The sequence below is a fragment of the Carcharhinus amblyrhynchos genome, chromosome 22, assembly GCF_965287045.1.
Source record: "Carcharhinus amblyrhynchos chromosome 22, sCarAmb.v2.hapA, whole genome shotgun sequence".
In the NCBI taxonomy this organism is placed as follows: Eukaryota; Metazoa; Chordata; class Chondrichthyes; order Carcharhiniformes; family Carcharhinidae; genus Carcharhinus; species Carcharhinus amblyrhynchos.
Genome location: NC_137345.1, coordinates 41623136 through 41645318, shown reverse-complemented (window position 1 = coordinate 41645318; position 22183 = coordinate 41623136). Strand labels below are relative to the sequence as shown.

General features: G+C 37.9%; 1 protein-coding gene across 2 annotated transcripts in view; it reads right to left on the bottom strand.

Moving 5' to 3' along the window:
* trim33 (tripartite motif containing 33) overlaps window positions 1-22183 on the bottom strand; it is a 166345-nt gene that overhangs the window by 65071 nt on the left and 79091 nt on the right. For both annotated transcript variants that reach the window (XM_080210202.1, XM_080210203.1), the window contains exon 4: window positions 17451-17583. In XM_080210202.1, the coding sequence (XP_080066328.1) occupies window positions 17451-17583 (133 nt within the window). The remainder of the gene's footprint in view (window positions 1-17450; window positions 17584-22183) is intronic.

Here is a 22183-nt window from a genome sequence, read left to right as displayed (position 1 = left end):
GAAGAGCGTTTCTCTATTGCATCAGCCAACTCATTAACAAGTGAACGTTTGAGGCTGCAACACAGATCTTTGAGAGTCCCACTAGGTACATCCTGTCAATTCCCTAACTAGGTAATAATTTACCTTCAGTAATGAACTTCTATTTGATGTAACAACCTTTTATGAGGAAATTGTTCAAATGTCTTCAGTAAATCCATATAAAAATCATTCACCTTCTCAGAAAATCCAATCAGGGTCATCAGGCATAACCTACACGCTGGGTTTCTCTGATCAACTGAAAATTTTCAAGGTATTCAGTCACTTTTCTTTAATAAGATTCTGGCCCTAATAAAAACTTTGCCAACAATGACTGGCATATACACAGTATACAAGCTTGTGGCTAAAAGTTTTAGCTCCATCAAGTTTTTGTAAGTTAAACATCTTGTCTTTCACAACCTGTGGGAAAACAGATGTCTCTACAATATGTTATGATATCACAATGAACAAGGAGACAGGAGTTCAACACAAATAAAACACAATTAATCTACTGATGACTCCCAAGGAGGCTATTCATTTACAAGTTAATCTCTGATTCTTCACAGTACTATAATCATCCAATTGTCTGTTCATTAAATTTATATATTAATACCACAACATGTTGCTGTAACATTCAGAAAAAAAAACAATGATTTGGTAGAACGAAATACTGAAGAACAGTTGAAGCAGCTTGACAACTGAGAAAACACAACTCAAACCCAGCAACAGGACTGGAATCTCTCATCTGCCTGAATGTGAACTTGTGACAAGTGTTGAGCTTTCTTACAACAAGAATGCAATTACATGATTCAACTCTTCCATACAAAATAAACTTTAGTACGTCTAGTGCATCAGAACTTAAAAAGCATCATACATCAAACTCTTTTATATCAAGAAGGTGTTGATGGAAGCATACTTAGATGAAGGAACCAAACAGCATCCATGGCATGACAGTTTCCCGTGCACAACAGTCAGCACGCAATAGCAACACTATTGTAGGTTTTCCCACCCAAACACTGACATAGAATCCACAGAGCATAAGGAGGCAATTTGGCCTATGGAGTCTACACTGACAACAATCCCACCTGGGTCCTATTCCTGTAACCCTATATATTTACCCTCCTAATCTCCCTGACACTAAGGGGCAATTTAGCATGGCCAGTCCACCTAACCCGCACATCTTTGGACTGTGGGAGTGAACCGGAGCACCAAGAGGAAGATCACACAGGCACAGGGAGAATGTGTAAACTCCAGTCACCTGAGCTGGAATTGAACCTAGGTCCCTGGCACTGAGAGGCAACAATGCTAATCACTGTGCCACCCCATCCATCATAACCGTGAAAATAAGCATACACAGCCTAAACTTGCAATACTCCAAATTTCATAAACTAATCTGGCAATCAATGAAGGTCATGTGGAACAGTGTAGGTTTCCCATCCAAGAATCGTGATACTGAAGTGTCCTTCCTTAGACTTCCATGCACAATAGAATAATCTGTTCTCGATGGCTGCTGTACAAAAACAGCTTTGTTCTCCCTTTACACTTGGCATGCTGGACTCTCTTCAAACAGTGACTTATACAATTACTCTATTACCGGGAGTGGGGAATCTGCACAAATTACACATGACAACGGCAATAATTGCATACGCGCAATTACCTGAATTTAATTTCTCTGTCCAGATACTGGACCTTTCATAACAGCTTGTGAGCCTCGCTGAAGCAGCACTAGAAAATTCACATCACTTGTGTAGGGACAGACTGAATGTTCGCTACTGAAGCTGAATGGTAATTTTTAATAAGGTGATGCTGATAGTTATCCCCCCTTAGCCAGTGGTAAGTGGGATAACTATTTGGACATGATGTTTTCTGGGAAAAGTGCTTACATGCTTGGTTATTTCCAATCGGAAATAACTGAGTCACATTCAACTCATTCACTCAGCTACAAAACCAACACAGAACAAACCATATCAAAGTTTTCAAGTGACAAGAACTGAAAATAGGTGAAACTTTAGGAACACAAGACAAATTGGTGAAATGGACAAACAAGACAGGTGCAAGAACTGAAGGAAAAAATGGGGAAGTGAGCAATAAATTAACTCGTACAGGAAGAGAAAAACCTGGGATGATGTTGTCTAATGCAGATTTGTATACAATAATAGTGGTAAGACAACTTGATAAGGCTGCTAAGCATATGGGATCCATGGCATTATAAAAAGATTATAGAGCACAAAAGCAAAGAAGTTATGTGAAACCTCCATAAATCAGTGATTAGGTCTCAGTTGGATGGCCTGTGCTCCATTTGTAGTACCACACTAAATCAAAGGATGTTTTGGAGAGGGTGCAGGCAAGATTTACAAGAATTACATTAAGAATCAGGGACTTCAGTTGTGTGCAAAAATTTAATTGAGACATTTAATATCAAGGCAAGGGGGAATGGTGGCACAGTGGTGGTATCACTGCACTTATAATCCAGAGGCCCAGGCTAATGCTCTGTGCAGATGGGTTCAGATGTCACCATGGTAGGTGGTGGAATTTAAATTCAAGTCAATAAAAATCTGGAATTGCAAGCCAGTCTCAGTAATGGTGACCAGGAAACTATCATTCATTGTTGTAAAAATCCAAAAGGTTCACTTACATCTTTTAATGAAGGAAATCAGTCATCCTTATCTGATCTGGCCAAAATGACTCAAGAATCAAACATGTTACTGTAGATCTAAACTGCCCTCTGCGTTGACTTTGCAATCATGATGTGGATGTGCCGGTGTTGGACTGGGGTAAACACAGTAAAAAGTCTGACAACACCAGGTTTAAGTCCAACCGATTTATTTGATAGTACGCTCACTAACTTTCGGGTTAGCCCCTTCGTCAGGTGAACGGAGAGTTCTGGCCTCAGACAGAGCATATAAAGCACAGACAGTTTACAGATTACTGATTAGAATGCGGATCTTTACTGAAGTGTTCGCCAACACTTCAGTGGTCACGGGCATTCAGCCTCTGATCTTCCGGTAAGCATTCTCCAAGGCGGCCTTCATGACACATGACAGCGCAGAGTCGCTGAGCAGAGACTGATAGCCGAGTTCCGCACACATGGGGACGGTCTCAACAAGGATCTTGGGTTCATGTAACACTATCTGTAACCCCCGTGACTTGCCTGGGTTTGCAAAACCTCACTTACTGTACTGTCTGGAGACAATACACATCTCTTTAACCTGTGATCAGTGCTACTTCCACTCACAATGACAGCCACTTTAAGACTTGAACAGCAGGTTAGGTGTAAAGATTCGCATTCTAATCAGTAATCTGTAAACTGTCTGTGCTTTATATGCTCTAAGGCCAGAACTCTCCATTCACCTGACGAAGGGGCTAACCCGAAAGCTAGTAAGTGTACTATCAAATAAATCGGTTGGACTTAAACCTGGTGTTGTCAGACTTTTTATTGACTTTGCAAGCCACTCAGTTCAAGGATAGTTGGGGATGAGCAACAAATACTGGCTTTACCAGTGACACCCACATCCCTTGTGACAAAAATATAATATTTTGAAGGGATTTGATAAATTTTCCCATACATATTTAAAAAGAAGAAAATTGCAGGGCTGTGGGGGAAGAGCAGGAGAGTGGGACTCATTGGATAGCTTTTTCAAAAAGCTGGTACAAGCTCATTGCTCTTCTCCATAGCCCTACATTTTTCTCCTTTTTAAATATATATCTATTTCCCCTTCGAAAGCTATGATTTAGTATTTTCAGGCAACGTAAACCAGATCATCATTTGCTGTGTAAACTACCTTGAATTTTTATTCTCTGGTTACCAACCCTCCAGTGGAACTATGCATGGCAAAATCAATCAAAACCCTTAAAAATATTATTCTTTGTCTCCTCCTTTATTGTACAATTCATCATAAAGATTGTGAAACATGAGTGCATACTGCAGCAATCACTGCCACAGAAAATATTGCAGCATCTCAACTTTGTCTATAATTGCTGTCACTGAAACTACTGCACTACATTAACCATTTGGTGGCATTGGAAATCATCCAACCTGTTCAGGAGACCCGCACACAAATTTTAAACAGTTAAACTTAACTGCAAGAAGCCAAATTACTTTGTAGCCTAACTGATAGGTTAGCGTGCCAATTTCCAAGTGGTGAAGGGTGAGCCACATTGCAAAATCCCAGCATTAAGGAAAAGCTCCAACTTGCAACAATATTCCAGTTGGGGTGGTACTAATGTTGCTTCTCTCCCCACTCAACTTCCAGCTTCCGCAGGTGCTTCTCAAACTCCAAGTGTCAGTTCCCACTCTGTCTCTCTACCCCTCATGTGAGATAAGGGACACAGGGGAGAGAAATTTCTGTACAGTTTAATCCAGACTCCAGAGCACTGATGGGCAACCTGCAGCCCAGGGCCAGGATGATTAATGTGACCCATCAGGGATCAAGTGCAGCCCACAGAGATGCCAGATTCCTCTGGATTCCACCCCAGTAACATTCTTACCCCAGTATGATTGAACTGACATGCACATAGAGCAAGTGCACACAAGGTGAGATGTATGCTGATTGCAGTTAACATTTAGTGATAGCAGTGCCCAATCTAGCGTAAATACTTATTTTGTTTTTAATCACTTGAAGCTGATAGCTCTACTGATATATGAATAAGCATTAAACACTAGCCATATAAATACGGTGCTACCAGAGCAGGTCAAGGGCTAGGAATTCTGCAGCAAGTAACTCACCTCCAGACTCTCCCAAGTCTCTCCATCTTCCACATGGCAAAAGTCAGAGTATGATGGAATACTCTCCACTTGTCTGGTTTGCAAGTTCTTAAACTCCTGTCCTCTTTAACAATAGATTTCAAGTGAGATTGCTATTTATAATGACCTAATGTCATTTGCCTCAACAAGCCCTTTGGCAGATGCCACAAGAGGGAAGAGGTAGACCTATTTAAAGGTGAACCACCCAGCTTGAGCAAAAGACCAAAACAGTGGAAGAAAATGGATGGATTGGGGTGACGAATTAAGAGATTAGACCTCAGAGGGAAAAGTTTAAAAAAGGCACGATAGAGGGAAGAGTTTAAAAAAAGGCACGATAGAGGGAAGAGTTTAAAAAAAGGCACGATAGAGGGAAGAGTTTAAAAAAAGGCACGATAGAGGGAAGAGTTTAAAAAAAGGCACGATAGAGGGAAGAGTTTAAAAAAAGGCACGATAGAGGGAAGAGTTTAAAAAAGGCACAATAGAGGGAAGGGATGTAGAAGAGGTAAAGAAAAAATAGGTGTTTTTTAAAGGGGGAAAAAATGGTAATAGAAGCATTTGGAGAGCCAATGTAACTGCAAGTGGACAAGGAAAAGCTCAAATTACATAGGCTTGGTTATAAAAATTAGGATACATAAAAACCTGACAATATACAGAAATAGGGACTCACAGGAAGGAGGGTTGATTAAATTGGTACGAACATCTAAAAATAATTCAGCCAAAACGCCAACTTGAAATATTTCTTGAAGGCGAGGTGGCTGTGGTGATCAAGTTTATGTAAACATTTTCCATTAATAAAGCTATTTGCACTAATGTCTCAAACAACCTTTATCTTTGACCTACTAGACAAAAAGGCAGTATAACTGCCAAAATGCCCATTGCTACTTAGAATATTTAATCTTGAAACCAGATAGAACTCCAATTAGCAAGAATAATGGAGAGAAATGGATGATGTTCAGGTGAATCTTATAGCTACACACAGTGCCATTCATAATTAATAGCACAAAATAACTCAATATAGACTAGTGAAGAATGGCATAAGGGGAAGGACTTTTGTTCATTACCCTTACCATTTTTTAAAAAAATCTTTGTCATCAATCATTTTTCCTGCAAGGACGGGGAAGAGGTGGGGCATGAGGTGGGACATAGTACCACTTGCCACAATAAATTAGCCCACCACAATTGTCTCGCCTGTAGAAAAGAAATGCTGACTTTGTCGAGGTCCCAGAGCTATGACATCCAAATCAAAATCTAAAAAGCATCTTGGGCACAGGGAATGGTGATAATTTCGGAATGCAATAATTCTGACATTTGATTCTTTCATTGATCTCTCACCTTCAAATAATTGTCAGAATCATGGTCAAATACCAATCACCAATAACTTTATCATTCAGAATGATACACCTTTACAAAACTTGGGAGACCAAAAGAATCACAAAGCCAAACCCCTCAAACGCTTGTAGACATTAAAACGGACAGATACAGATCAAGAACAATTTTCAAGCTGTACACAAGAACTGGATTGTCTGGCTGTAACTAGTTGTTCTCAGATGTTTGTTTTGCTTAAAATCTACAGTATGTCACTGACATTCCTGTTTCAAACCATTTGGAGCTTGCTGTCTCAGGTTCATACCAGTGCAAACTATCAGATTTGGATCTTTTTAGAGAAAGCCAAAACAATTGCAGCAACTCTCCCAAAAAGCACCAAAGAATTATACAAGAACACACAGTCAAAATAAAATGAAGTTTTGCAGCTTCTTTTGTAAATTTTAACTTCTTGTAAGCTTACCAGTCACTATTTGGATAACTGCAACTGACATTTATCTCAACATATTTAGTGTACAATTGATGTAGGTAGTTAACTTTTGTTGCTTGAATAAATAATATTCACCATGACTTTTAAAAAAAACATACATCAACAGTGGCACTCTCCTGCTTAAGTGGCCAGTTACTGAGATTAATTCAGTTACAAGTATATTTTTCTTTTAAATAGGATTGACCAATGTTTGCATCACAGTAAATCCACAAAGCTGTTCAGCTAAGGGGAAAAGGATCCCTCTTTACCCAAGATAAGAATTCGGATTGCATTGCAACCAAATGCCCTCTATACCGTACAGTGCTACAACTGTCAAAACTCTGAATTCAGTGACACAGCTACAATGCAAATAAGGCAAGATTAGAAACCTGCCTCAGGAATGGGCACTTATGCCAAATAAGGTTTGTCACTGCCTCCACATTTGCACTGTACAAACTACTCAGGCTGCTTTATTTAAATTGGTATCTTGTGCAAGGTCTGCCACAAGATAACAATCACCAGTTTTTAAGCAAATGTAAAAACTGCCGCTATGTTTACAATTATTCCAATTCTGCCAAAATTGGCTTTGCAATATAAATGAGTAAATTTGAGTACCAGTGGTTTTTGATTTCTCTCCCAGGATGTAGATAAAATAGACATGAAAAATTATCCAACCCCCAGTGGCCTCAAGGCGGTTATAGATCTTCATGATAGACTTTCTAACATTAAAAGTTAAGCATGTGAAGACAGAGTTTGTAACAACCAAACAGCCTCCATGATCATTTTTTCCCCCCAGATTTGGCATTATTAATAAATTTAACTTACTGTGGTGGAATCTGAACAAACTCGAGTTGTTAAGTGCAGTACATATCAAAATCATTACGTAGATTGACAATAAAAAAATTAGCAAAACTAAAAAATTGCAACATCTTAAGAATTTTAGAACAAAAATTTAATTCAAGTCCTCAACTACTGACAACCAAACAAGCACTGTACTGGTTGGTTTACAGGATAGATTTCCTGGGCAAGGACTCAAAAGGCTCAACTTAAAATAGAACAGAATCCCTACACTGTGAAAGGCAGCCATTCAGCTCATCGAGCCTGCAGCGACAACTATCCCATCTATCCCTATCCCCGTAATCCCCTAGATTAATCCTGCTATTCCCCCTGACACCAAGGGACAATTTAGGATGGCCAATCCACCTAATCCTCACATCTGTGGAGAATTTGTTAAATAATTTATGAAAGTTAACATGGCTTTGTAATGATAGCACAACAATTTAGGATAAAGAATCAAGTTGTCAAACCTATAAAAGTGGCACTGTACAAGTGGCTCAAGATAAAGGTAGAATTCCAAAACAGACTGGAGTAACAGATCTAACTTTTCTTGAAACCATGTTTTCCACACAAATCAAAAATTGCATGTAGAAATTTGAGTACTAAGGATCAGGGTTTTGATTTTATCTAGAAATTATGACAAAATACATTAAAGGAGGTATAGAACCATTGTAGGTAAATGAAAAACAGAAGGATGAATGATGAATGGGATGTGGTTCCAGTTAGGATACAAAGTTCCATTCTCAGTGTTGCCAAATCTTGAGCCAGTGGTCTAAAATCCTACCTCCAGTATTGTTGAATTCCAGAACTTTCATACTGCAATTGTCTTCAGAACTCAATGCTACCAATTTGCAGTTTTTATCCCAACATTCCTCATGCTGTAAACACTCCTAAAATGCCCACACCAGTGCTGTCATAGGCTCATCCAGGGTGATATCAAACACTGGTCTCCCGTAATTTTAGTAATGGAATTTCTGTGCTGCCAGCCCTAGAATCAGCCCCATCTAATGCTCTTAAACCTCAAACCTTGAAATACACCAAAATTTCTAAAAATTTTCAACAATTATCAGTATAAACCCTGTTGCAAAACAGAATATTCCTGAACTCATTGAGCAATTAAAGGTAAATTCTATTTTCCTAATATTTTGAATATTAGGAATATTGTTGAATATATTTTGTTTACATTTGTGCTTGGGTTTTCTCAGAAGAGTCATAGCATGGAAGCCTTAATTAGGTGCAAAATGTGGAATCCTTACATTTTGCCATGAATGGTGACAGAAGAAGATTTAGCTAGATTTACACAAGACTTTCTGTATTACCTTGCTACGGCAACTGTATAACTGTACCTCTTTCCAAGGATAAAGATGCTCATCTAACTGGGAAGAGAATGAAAGAATGTTTATTCCTACTGTATTTAGACAGTTGTATTTACTCAAGTAGGAGGAAGCATCTTTCTGACAATCACAGAGTACTCAGCTTTATATACAAAAGTAAAAACTGACTGAACACTGAGTCATTATCACACTACTATTTGTGGGACCTCGTGGAGCTAAAATTTACACAGGACATGCACAGAAAATAGAAATTAGAGAAGGCTTCAAGCTTGCTCCACCATTCATTATGATCATGGCCGATCATCAAATTCATTATGATCATGGCTGATCTCACCTCCCATCATATCCTTTGATTCCTTTACTATGTTTCCTGAATGTTTGTTCTTTAGAACTAATATAGTGAAAGCTACTACAAAAATGAGTCTTTGATAAAGTAGTTGCCATTGCACAATATAAAGCATAACCCTGAATTTTTTGACCCAATTTATTAATTCTACATTATAATTGTCAATTTATAAACAAATTCTCTTTTCTCAAACACACAGTGAAAGGCATATCAAATTTTTTTGCAGTTAGTCACTTGCTATATAACTTATGTCAAGGTGACAGATGATTGAATTTGACAAAAATACAACTTGTGTTCCTTGGTTAGATTTGCTGAGATGGAGTAATAAAGTTTATACCAAATTTATTCTTCTACTTTGATGATATGAGCGTAACTTTTAGCCTGTGCATATTTCCGATTCATATGTGATACATTCACAATCTTTGCATGTGCCACTGTCTGCAAATTTTCCTTACACAGCTCAATAATCCCTTCACATGCTCAAATACACTTGAGACAGTAGTCCAACACACAAGTTGGAAATCCACGAAGGGGTTCTCCATTATACCCATTGCAAGCCTGTTGGATTCATTTTGGGCCCTTACTATTTGATCATCTTACAAGCTTAACATAGAAAGTGCATTGCTACCCTGCAGGACAATAGCTCTCCTGATCAGATTACTATTTTCTGCACGTGGCCAAAGCTTGCAAATGGGCCACTGACTGCCACTTCCAGACCTCCTAAAGCCATATAGATCTTTCCCAGCAGCGTATATGAATCTCTTCAATTAGGTTTTGATCGAGCACAGGATTGCAAGGGTATAAAATAAAGTGACAAGTTATATCTTGTGTGATCATGATTTCTGTCTCATCACTGGACCCAAATAGCTGAAGACAGGACCAAAGATCCAGAATTCCTTTCCTAAATATTCCACCATCTATGTCCTCTTGTTTATGGATTGTTTACAACCTGCTCTAAACCTGGCTCTTTGATCAAGTTTTTAGTCATCCTGTCTAATTTGGTCTCTCTACTTGGACTCATACAACATTAAATACGCCATAAAGATTAAGAATGTAATTGCATGAGAGAGGGTGCAGAAGTTGAACTAGGATGTTGCCAGGATTAAAAAAAATTGCAGCTACAGGATTGGATAGGCTGGGATTGTTTTCCTCAAGACAGAGGCGGCAGAGGGTACATTTGATTGAGATATACAAAAGTGTGGGAGAGATTTGATTGAGATATATAAAATTGAAGGGCCTGGACAGAGTGGATGAGAAAAGCCTAAATATTATATGGACAGGTCAGTGACCAGGGGCTTAGGTTTAAAGTGATTCGTAGAAAGATTAGGAGGGAAGTGAGAAATCTAGTTTTCACCTGGAGAGTGACAGGAAACTGGAAGTCACTATCCGAAAGAGAGGAGCAGAGGAAAAAACCCTCAACTCATTTAAAATGTATCTGGAAATGCATCTTAAGTGCCATAACCTGTAGAACAAAAAGCGGGAAAGTGGGATTAGGGTTAGTGCTGTGTTTTTTTGACTGGTGGAGATATGGGCAAAGTGGTTTCTTTCTGTGCCATAAACATTCTATGTTTCAATACAAGTTCAAGCTATTTTGTTAACTTAAATTTTTAACAGACTTTTTTTTAATGCCATCAATAATAAATTCAGAAAAATTGAGGGATATTAATTTCTTGTCTGAATCTGTTGAGTCTTTATAGTTTCAGGTAAGTTGACAGAGTTAAAACTATGATTTTCTTTAAGACTTAAACAGAAAAGGGTGTGATACAACAATACAAACAAGAGCTGTTAACCTATAGTTCATAACATACTACTCAATCTACCATGACATTGCACAAGTCTTGTAAAGTGTTCTCTCAATATTCTCAACAAATGTGATGACTAACACAAACTGGTACTCTAGTATAGACAGTAAAAAGGCCAGGACTCTCTATTCACCTGAAGAAGAGGGAAACCTCGAAAGCTAGTGAGTTTACTATCAAATAAATCGGTTGGACTTAAACCTGGTGTTGTCAGACTTTTTACTGTGTTTACCCCAGTCCAACACCGGCATATCCACATCTCTCTAGTATAGAATCATAGAATGGTTACACCACAGAGGAAAGCCACTTCAAGTCTGTGTTGCTTCTCTGCAAGAGCAATTTAGCTCATCCCAATCCTTTGTCTTTTTCCTGTATATCTGTAATCTGCCACATTTCCTACGTTACAACAGTGACCGCATTTCAAAGTGCTTTTTCATTGGCTGTAAAACGTTTTTGGGCATCCTAGGATTACAAAATATACCACATATATCCAAGTTACTTTTCATCTCTTTCTCCCTTGTTTTCTGGTGAGAAAACCTTGTTTTCCAGTTAAAAATGTTCCACAAACTTTGTAACTGTTATTCTAGGGGACACATTCTTCACTGGAAAAGAAGTCCACGAAAAGCAGACATTAAATTGATTTAAGCGTTTTAGAGATATACTTTATTCAAACATATGTATGAACTATCGTTTGAGTACAGTTTCAGTGTGCCAAATGCAATTATATGGTTAACACTCCAAATAATTTTCCCAAGTAACAGTACAATTTACAAATCAGCATACTGTTCAATAGCCATTCTACGTACAAAATTAAGTGTTACAGTGCGAGATTTGTAATACAGACACATACATCAGCTGAAGACCTCACCTCTGGGGCCTTGAACTTAAAATCAGAGACAAATGTTTTCTCAGATCATTTTAACTAGTCCTTCAATTGACTTATAATAAATGCCAATGCAGACAAGAGTTTGGTCTCAAATATGGTAATTTGTTGCACTATTTAGAATTCACAAACAAAAGCAAATTGTCACAAGAGTAGTTTGGGAGGGAGCATTTTCATTTGCAAGAATAATGGCCCAAGACACGCCATAAATAGCTAGGTTCTGCCAAACATATGGTCATTCAATACTATTGTTAATTCATTTCTATCAGATGAAGGAAAAAGAATTTCTGCAACAGCCTCAAATAAAAATACAATTTTCAATATACTACAGATCCATAATTTCCCTCCATTAAACAGAGATTATCAGGATACAAGAAAATTACTGAATGGCTTCAAAATGGAGTTCAGAAAATTGAAGTATGATGCCAATATAAATTGAAAATAAGGTGAAATTATAATTTGTAACACAGACATTAACTGGGATCTATGCCTGATGATCAATGGATACCAGTAAAATACTGAGTGCAGAACACCAGGATACCATTGATGAAGAATGGAGATAATCAAAGCAAATTTCAAAAAAATATAAATCAACCTAAAATTGCCATAGGCTGAGGGTTGTTAACCATAGTAGGATAAAAAGACAAAGCTGCCAATGGAAATTGGAAGGCAAATTAGTATCCTATATATTTTGGTGAACACTCAATATTCAGCAGTTAGTAGGGCAGTCATTGTACAACAAGTAAACATCAATTCAGTGGTTTGTAAGAAGAACTGCAAGCATCAAATTTTATTGAATAAAAGGCTCCAAAACTGGTTAAGATAAAGCAAGATACTCCAGAAAGCATAGACTATTTAAATTGAGACTTTTTATGAATGCATAATTAAAATTCTCACCACAATAGGCAGAAACAAAACACTGGGTGTTAGAAATCTGAAATAAAAGTGGAAATCCCAGAAACACTTAAGTCAGACTTGTTGAGTGTTTCCAATATTTCCTGCTTTTGTTTCTAGATTAAGCACTGTTCAAATTACATTCAACTTTAGCTATAATTCCCTTGAATCAGATGGCAGCCTTTTTCTCAGTCTCTTAATAGGATTTTAGGATGTAATGAAATTTGAGCACGTCAAAATACTTGGAATGGTGAACTAGAGAAACATGTTGATCTTTGACGATTGAGTACTTTCTGCAGAGTAGCTTATTCAAAACCCAAGTTTCTATTGATGTGACGTTGTTAGGCTGGTCATCTAACATTCAGTCTTGTATAAGCCATTATTTGTTCCAAATGCTTGTGATAGAATTATTTTGGTCTTTATGCAGATGTCTTGTTCCACAAAGACAAAAGCCTGGAGCTAAAAGGTTCATTCACTATGTATCTCTGCCAAGTTACAACAGCCAACAAATGGCAGAAGTTCAGGAACAATCCTGACTAAATATATGTCCAGATGAATATACATCATGGCTGAGGCACCAGGAATACACAATAAGTTTCCTCTACTTAGCAATGAGTGAGAGGATACTCATCGAAAACTTATTGTTTTACAGATATTTAATGCAATGGGCACTTCCGAGAGCACAGCATTTATAAATCGTTTAAAATATTAGCTACTTTCAGCTGGATTGTATGGACATACTTCAGGCCTCAACAGCATATGTGTAGTATCGCGTGAGTTTTTGTTAGGGAGGGAGATTTGAAAAAGAAAACTCAAACTTAATTTTTTGTGTGGTAAACTATTCAAAAAAAACTGTAGTATTTAAAAAAATTCACTCAATAGCACTTAATTGTAAGGAATAGATAAAACTCAGTTAGTAGTCAAAGATAAAGATATACATCTCACAAAATGTAAATTTATATTTTATGATTGAAAGTTGGCACCGTTCTATCCTTTGCCAATTGAAGGATCTTTCAAGCTTACTACTTTAGTTTGGTCAAGACTATTCTATTGTTTCAACTGGAAACTATCACAAGATAGAATCGAAGCACAGTATTTTAATACCCTTCAGGAGATACAAAATGCACAATTTGGCACATAACCATTACATCTTACAGAACTTCACAGCTTTGTGCCTGAGCAGATATTTATTTTAAATAATTTAAATTTAAAATTAAGTAGATGAGGTTCTCTACCAATTTAGAATGGGCCATTTAAAGTTCAAGATTATGCAATGGAAGTCAGTGCTTGCAATGTGTCTGGTTCAATCTATACTTGACCTGTACTGCACAATGGCAACGGTTAGCACTTCTGCCTCACAGCGCCAGGGACCCTGGTTCGAGCTCGGGTCACTATTTGTGCAGAGTCTGCACGTTCTCCCAGCGTCTGCGTTGGTTTCCTCCAGGTGCTCCGGTTTCCTCCCACACTTGGTTAGATGCATTGGTCATGCTAAATTCTCCCTCAGTGTACCCGAACAGATGCCGCAGTGTGGCAACTAGGGGATTTTTACAGTAACTTCATTGCAGTGTTAACGCAAGTCTCCTTGTGACACTAATAAATAAACTTTTTTTAAAAACGAAGTGCTTCACGTAAATTGGAAGAGTCAATTTCCCAGCAACACTTACACTTTTAAACAGATGGATATTATGCTCTCAAATTCTCATTGGTTCTGTCCAAAAATTGCTCATATACCATAAGCTTGCATCAATAAACTTCAATTGATTTATTTCACTTATTTTATGGGGTTTATAAAATAAGGTTTATAAAATTATTTAAATGCATTGTATTAGCATCAAATTTTAGGTTCCAGTCAGAAAACAACACTCTAAAATGCTAATTCACCAAAGGATATATATGAAAGTGGAAAAAAGCCATAAAGATGGGTACCTGGCATAAAAATAGCTGTCCGGCACATAAGGGGTTAAAAGGCATTAAACCTGCACTGACTTCCAACACAGACACTGACTTTCAAACACAGGCAACTATTTAAAATTTAAACCACAGGACAGACAGTTAATTGAATTAAAACAGGGAACAGACGTTTCAGGAAGCCAGGCACCCTAAGAGATAAAGATAGTCCTGGGATAATGAGGTCTGATAGGGAGATTAAGAACAAGAATGCATGAACACAAAGGAACCACTTACTACAAGAATAGAATAAAATTAAGTCATTGATAAAGAGGAAATATACCCATTCATGAAACAATGTGATATTGAAAAGATAATGGGTGTACCTGTCCATAATAATGAGCTAAGAAATGTTGTACCCATTTGACTAACGATGTGATAATCGTGTCTGGTCCACCTATTGCGTAAAGGGTATAAAGGTGGACCACTTCTATTGTTTCAAGAGAAGGTAGCTGTCCTGTACCGCACAGTGCTGTTGCCTTTTCTCCACGAAGCTTCATTAAATAAAACTGTATTGTTGTTCCTCCAGTCTGACTCCGAAGTGGTAATTTTCCCACAACATATACATAGAATGAAAGCAAACAATATTTCTTCTATCCGATGTAATGCTGAGGTTAAAATTAGTACCTGGCTCTAGCATGGCATGAAATAACAACAAAATTATAACTGCAAGTAGAAGTGCTTTAGAGTTATGCACCAAATGATAATTCTATGTCTTGCAGCTTCCTCTTATTTACAAATGCATACAATTGAGGGGATATGCAATTGCGATTTAATAAGAACATAAGAAATAGGAGCAGGAGTAGGCCATCTAGCCCTTCGAGCCTGCCCCGCCATTCAATAAGATCATGGCTGATCTGTCGCTGCTCAGTTCCACTTTCCCGCCCTCTCCCCATAACCCTTAATCCCCTCTCCTATCAAAAACCCATCAACCCGCGTCTTAAAAATTTTTAGCGAGGCAGCCTTTACGGGATTTACGGGAGTATTTTGTTTTCAATCTATACCTCACCCCCTTCCCTTAATCATTAAATGTCATGGCCTGCTCCTCTTAGAATTGGTTCTAAAAACTAGCCAAGTTAAAACTCAGGATGAACACATTGCACAATTCTACCACGCTTTTAATTTTTAATCCAATTTCAAGAAATAGAAGCCAAAATCCTAGGAGCTAGTTATTCTGCCAATTTTCACCAATGTTCAATGCCTGTAACAATCCTCTCCTCCTATTTTCATCTTTCTTCATATTTCTACACTTTTAGAAATATTTATTACCCTACCACTGAATTTTAAATATTAATACTTTGATTCATTATTTGGCATTCATTCAATTTTGTTCACCACTGCTACTGTCCATATAATGTAAAAGAAAAGGATCAGCAGCACATATGCTGAGTTAACTGTGCAGAGGTGCAAATTTATTGGCAATGCTGAGTAGCATCTGAATTGCTTTAGTCAAATATGAAACTGCCACTCCAAAGTGCAAATTGTTGCTGTCATCAGATGTCGAAAACCTCAGCCCAACTGTACGGGTCAACAACATGCCCTTCTAATCACGAGTTTGTTCAAACCTTCCCAACTATTCTGCTGATCTTTACAGCCAGGAATTAAATTCATCAAACTGCTTTCTCTGGTATTGTGAATTATCGTGCAACATGAACAGAGCAGATTCTATAGCACTGGCTGCTTTGAGCAAGTTTTCAGTATTTCAAGCATATCTACCACATGGGCATAACATAAGCCTAAAACTAGACTTACTGGCAGCAACATTAAATATTCCTGAAGTAACTACTCCATCACCTCACACCATCCATGATGTTACTGATGAGCTGGGTTGCTCTAAACCCATGTGTGAAAATGAGTGAACACTTCTTAGAAACAGCCCATCTGAGTGCTAAATTTACATTGCAGTGTGTTGTTCCATCTCACTAGAAGCAATTGGAATCAAAAGCAAATGACTAGTTATGTCAATACCAAAAATATTGTGCCTTTTACTCACTCCAGTCTCAACACTATGCTCTCACAGGAAGGTGGTGCTATATTTTCTAAGAATTCTAAGTTCCATCAAAGGCTCATTAAGATAGATCAGTCAAATGTTGCAACAGAATGAATTCCATGGTGGATTATTTGATAAGAGCAATAAACAGCTTCTGCCTTTTGAGGTAATACCCAAACATTTAAGAAAAGCAATCATAACTGTACAAAAGGCAGCCATTTGACCATCTTTGTAGAGGAATTCAGTCAGGCTCCTCTGTCTCTACAGCCACACAAATTTCTCTCAGCACCTATCTAATTTCTTTTTGAAATCATTATCTCTGCTTCTACCATCTTTGCAAGCAACAAGTTCCAAGTCATCACCACGTGATGCATTAAAAAAAATTTCTCCGGTCCCTCTTGTATTTACAAGAAATGGGTATACATTTCAGGAAAGAATCAACAATATGGGTCTGCTCTTTTTAAAGGACTGAGAGGTAAAACTACCAGCGGTCTTTAAAGTTATGAAAGTTTGATAAAGTAGACACCAAGAGAATGTTTTCTCTTGTGGGGAATAGCATAACTAACATAAGAAATCCAATCTGGGATTCAGAAGAAACTTTTTTCCCCCCGAAAATGGTGAGAATGTGGAAGTGGCTGAATTTCAGGGTGCAGAATGACGCATTTATGGGAAAACTAGGCAAGCATAAGAGGGAAGGGAATAGATGGTTGCAATGATAGAGGCCTCACGTGGAGTATTAACATCTGTTTGGCTGAATGGCTCCGTCTCTGCTCTATATCCTAGGTAATACTACCCTATGTAATCCTTCTAAATCAGTTCACCAAAATTCTTGCAACAAGCATTTTTTTAAACTAGAAAATTGAGCCTACCTGTGCTCTTTGTGTTCCAATAACTGGCAGTCCCGACATGTCAGTTTATCACACGTCTCACAGAAAAGTTTCAACTGTTCTTGTTTATGGATAGGACAAAACACAGGCCGTTGGCTGGGTGTTCCCACTGCCTCTATAATTCAAGAGATTGAATTTAGAAATAATAAACAGTTTTCAAAACGAGTGCAGGTCTTAAAATTAGTGAAGGTCATTTGTATGCAAATCCTTGGCATTTTCTCTGGTTGAATTTGTTCACATGAATGTTTAGTTGTACGCAACTTTTACCTGCCCTACTTGACAGAAAATAGCTATCAGCTCAGAGAGCAAAGAAAATTTCAATCACATTAGCAATTAGTGAAACAGTTGTGTCTTTATTTTTAAGATCCAAACCACCAGTTATCACATATTCATATGTAGATAACACGGACTATAGATTGAACTATTGGATACTAGGGCATTGTCCAGTGTTCCAAGTTTTTGCTTTGCATTCTTTCCCTTCGTCCCAACCATGACTATTACCCTTTACTTCTTTTGACTGTGAAGCAATGAATGGTTGGGAAAAGTTAATGCCTGCAGCAATCAATTCATCTCAATGAGTTCTGTTTTTACACAACGAGATATTCCATTCAGCAACTTGCTACCTCATTACAAGTCTAGTATTTGTTTAAAACTTGAAAATACAAGATCATATACTCTGCCATCATAAATGTTTCAATTCATATTTTTATATTTTATGTGGATTTTGGAGCTGTACTTATGCCAACACCAGTGATTTTAAAAGTGGCTTTTGGCAAATTGTCCCCGAAGAGAATATATATTTGTACTATTAAGTGTGCTGCTCTCATCCATTTCAGTGCCCCAGCAATTCTTAGGACTATAACTAATCAAGTGGTGTGCATCTTTTTAGGGATCAAAATCATTGAAGTGACTAATTTTGAACAAGTGCAAACCCATTTCGCTAATTTGACTGATAGACATCAGGGTGGAGGGTGGGAGCAATGACTTCAAAAATACATTTTATTAGCTGCAGTCATTAAGAGCATTTATCAGTCTACCTTGTGTTAGGAATAAATACACAAGAGAACATGCAGGCTTTATGTTAGTCATTTAGCACAATGAGGAGTCTCATTATTATGGTTGCTGATTTGCACAACCATGCCTAGATAGCAATGTAGGTAAACTCTTGGATCATCAGAAAGATGTGGTTGTCTCGGAGTAAGAGGTAATACTAAATGCAAAGAAATAGAATGCAGACCAGAAATTTGGGACAGTAAACTACTTTAACGCGGGAGGCAATGCAAAGTAGTTCAGGAGAGACATGATCTGCTTTACAGGAAATAGTTGAGCTACTAACAAGAAAAACATGTTAGAAAAGGCAAAAGTTATAAAATGGTGGAACCACTTTATGTTCTTCTTTTGAAAAAAACTTTTCTAACACTAATAGTTCATGTTGGCAAATAAACTCAAGACAAATCTGCTTATAGCCTGAAGGATCAACTTCATAAGTTAAATCTCAAACTACTACACATATAAAGAAAAGCTGTGGCTCACTAACAGTATCTCTCCAAACAGCATCTAGGACACAACAATCCAGAAGTCAGTTCAGCTCACTTGAATAAAAGGTGGTAGCTTCCTGCAAACTCATGTAATTAGAAGCCATTATGGTTGGGAATAAAACGTGCTTTGAAATGGTACGGCTGCAGATAGTACAAACTCATCTGTAGCCTAGTACAATGGTGGACAGCAACCAGGTATTGTTTCTTTACATCACCGCAGTGAAAAGAATGTTTAAACTTTACTGTTCAAAGCCAAGTTATTTGCTAGAATCTTGTTAAGAGCTACACCCTCAAGCAACAAGACAACTCATTAATTTTGCAAACCACTGTACCAGAGTAATGGAACATTGATTTATAGTTTTATTCTGGTCTTTCCATTCAGTATGGGTACTGGAATCTCCTCCCTTGTTTCCACTTAGAAATCAAGGAGGTGCTGAATCTCAGATCCATCAAAATTCAAAAGATAATACAGACACATGACTGTGGTGAGCAAGGACAGTTTAAGTGGGCCAAACAGTTACTACCATTCCTCCTTGAATACATTCCTTAAAAATATACTTCTTTGACAAAGTTTTGAGTTAATTGTCCCAATATCTTATATTGCTGTGTCAAATTCTGTTTGATAATGCTCTTGTGAACAACCTTGGAAAGTTTCATCCAGTTGTTATACAACTGATTCAATGGCTGTTATGAGACTGACATTACGTAAATTCTAAGAATATTTGTTTCATTAGGTTTTTTTTTTACTTAAATGAGGGATGGCTCAGCTGTCACATTAATTTGACAAAATAAACAGTTTTAAACACAAACGCCATGCAGTTTTCCTACAAACGTATACAGAATTAACTTGTTGTATACTAATAATAAAATGCAAATTACACAATCAGGAATCATATGCTGTGCTGCTGAAATTAACTATTCAGATATCATAGGGATAACCTGTACCTAAACCTTAAGACTTTAACCAGTGTAGAAGGCCTATCATTCAGCATGCATGTTCTTATCCTTATTTGCCAAAGGTAGCCTCGCAGGCTCTTCATACTTCATGTATGAATGTATATCTAATTAACGAGGATGATTTTACCTGCAGTCCTCTTCAATTAGCCACACTGCCTATTTCTGCGGTCAGCAAATTAACAATGAGCTTCTTTACAAATATCAAGACTGAACAGACAACTTACTGTACCCAACATACTTATGTAGTATCTTATCAAGCACTGTTTGAAAATCTGACATATCAACTATTTTTCCTTGCTAACATTTCCTAAAAGAATATATAAATAACACTTGAATTTGTCAGGGATGACAAATCACCTGTTATAAATCTCAGCTGGTTGTACTTAATTAATTCCGTTCTAATTGGAGGAGTAATTTTATCACAGATTACAAATTCAAAATGCTTACCCACTTCTAAAGTTAGGCTGACATTTTCCACTGTCCAGTTTTTACTCCCTTTTGAATAGATTGGTGAACTTCAAGTCCTGACAAATTCTATATCTAAGAATGCTTGGTGGTGAATTTCTACTTCTTCCTCTTTGTGTTCCAAGATGTTAAAAGACATCCTGAAGCTACCTGAATTCTTGTCACATTCCTACTTGCTTGTTTTGATTTCTTAATATTGAAGAATCATTTTAAGTGCCTACAACTAGATTCTTCTGACCACTGCAACTTCATGATTCAGCTTCCTAAAGTTGTATTTAGGAATACAACTTATTAGTTTGGGGATTGGAAGCTTGTAAAAGATAAAGGCAGCACCTGGTTTGACAAACTGGTAAACACCCTTAAGATAATTACCAGAGGATGGTCCAAATTTAGTGTTTAAGTTAGATATGCAAGAACAACAGGCAATAGGTGGTCTTCTCTTAGCTTCAGAATGGAGCCAGTACGTCTGGGAAAATTGCAGTCAGCTCCATTAGAGTTATAAATTATTCATGCAACTTCCTCAGGACCACCAACTGTTGAAAAACTAGCAAACAAATATCCATACATTTTCCAGATCAAAGTTCTTCTTTTTGAAAGGTGAAGTTAATGAGTTGAAATCTCTATTTGGGACCTCCCAGGGGTGCCAGGTTGCTATGGAGGTGTATTACAAGTTTTTTTGCTCCAGTTTATCCATGTGCTTTCTGACAGCAAGAAGTCTCACAACACCAGGTTAAAGTCCAACAGGTTTATTTGACAGTAAACACCACAAGCTTTCAGAATGCTGTTCCTTCGTCAGGTGAGTGGAGAGTTCTGATCAGAAACAGAGCATATAAAAGCATACACAGAGTATTTACAGCTAATCTGCTATTCAAGTCTTAAAGGTGCAGACAATGTGAGTGGAGATAGCATTAAGCATAGGTTAAAGAGATGTTTATTGTCTCCAGACAGGACACTAAGTAAGAACATAAGAAATAGGAGCAGGAGTAGGCCATCTGGCCCTTCGAGCCTGCCCCGCCATTCAATAAGATCATGGCTGATCTGTCGTGATGTTGCAAATTCAGGCAAGTCATGGGGGTTACAGATGGTGTGACATGAACCCAAGATCCCAGTTAAGGCCGTCCTCATGCGTGAGGAACTTGGCTATCAGTTTCTGCTCAGCGACTGTGTGCTATCATATGTAAAGAAGGCCGCCTTGGAGAATGTTTACCCGAAGATCAGAGGCTGAATGCCCGTGAATGCTGAAGTGTTTGCCAACAGGAATGGAACAGTCTAGCCTGGTGATTGTTGAGCGGTGTTCATTCATCCATTGTTGTAGCGTTTACATGGTCTCCCCAATGTACCATGCTTTGGGACATCCTTTCCTGCAGCGTATTAGATAGACAAAGTTGGCCGAGTTGCAAGAGTATGTGCCATGTTTCTGACAGCCACAGGCAGTGTTTTCTGGAGCTAAAATAGCTTGGAAACTAAGAGCAGCAGATTTAACGAGTGAAGCCAATGGTTCAGCCAGGGTGGTTGGAGAGCGGCGGCGGGAGCGGTGTGTGTGTGTGTGTGTGTGTGTGTGTGTGTGTGTGTGTGTGTCCGTCCGTCCCAGGGCAACTGAAAGGTGCTTAAAAAGAGAGTTTGAGGATCACCTGGTTGATCCCAAGATCACTGCTATGAAGGCTAAAGGAATGAAGCCAGAGGAGACCGCCCAGCATTAAGCACTGGAAACGAAAAGGGTAAATCCAACTCTGTGTCCTGCAAAGTCTTCCTTAC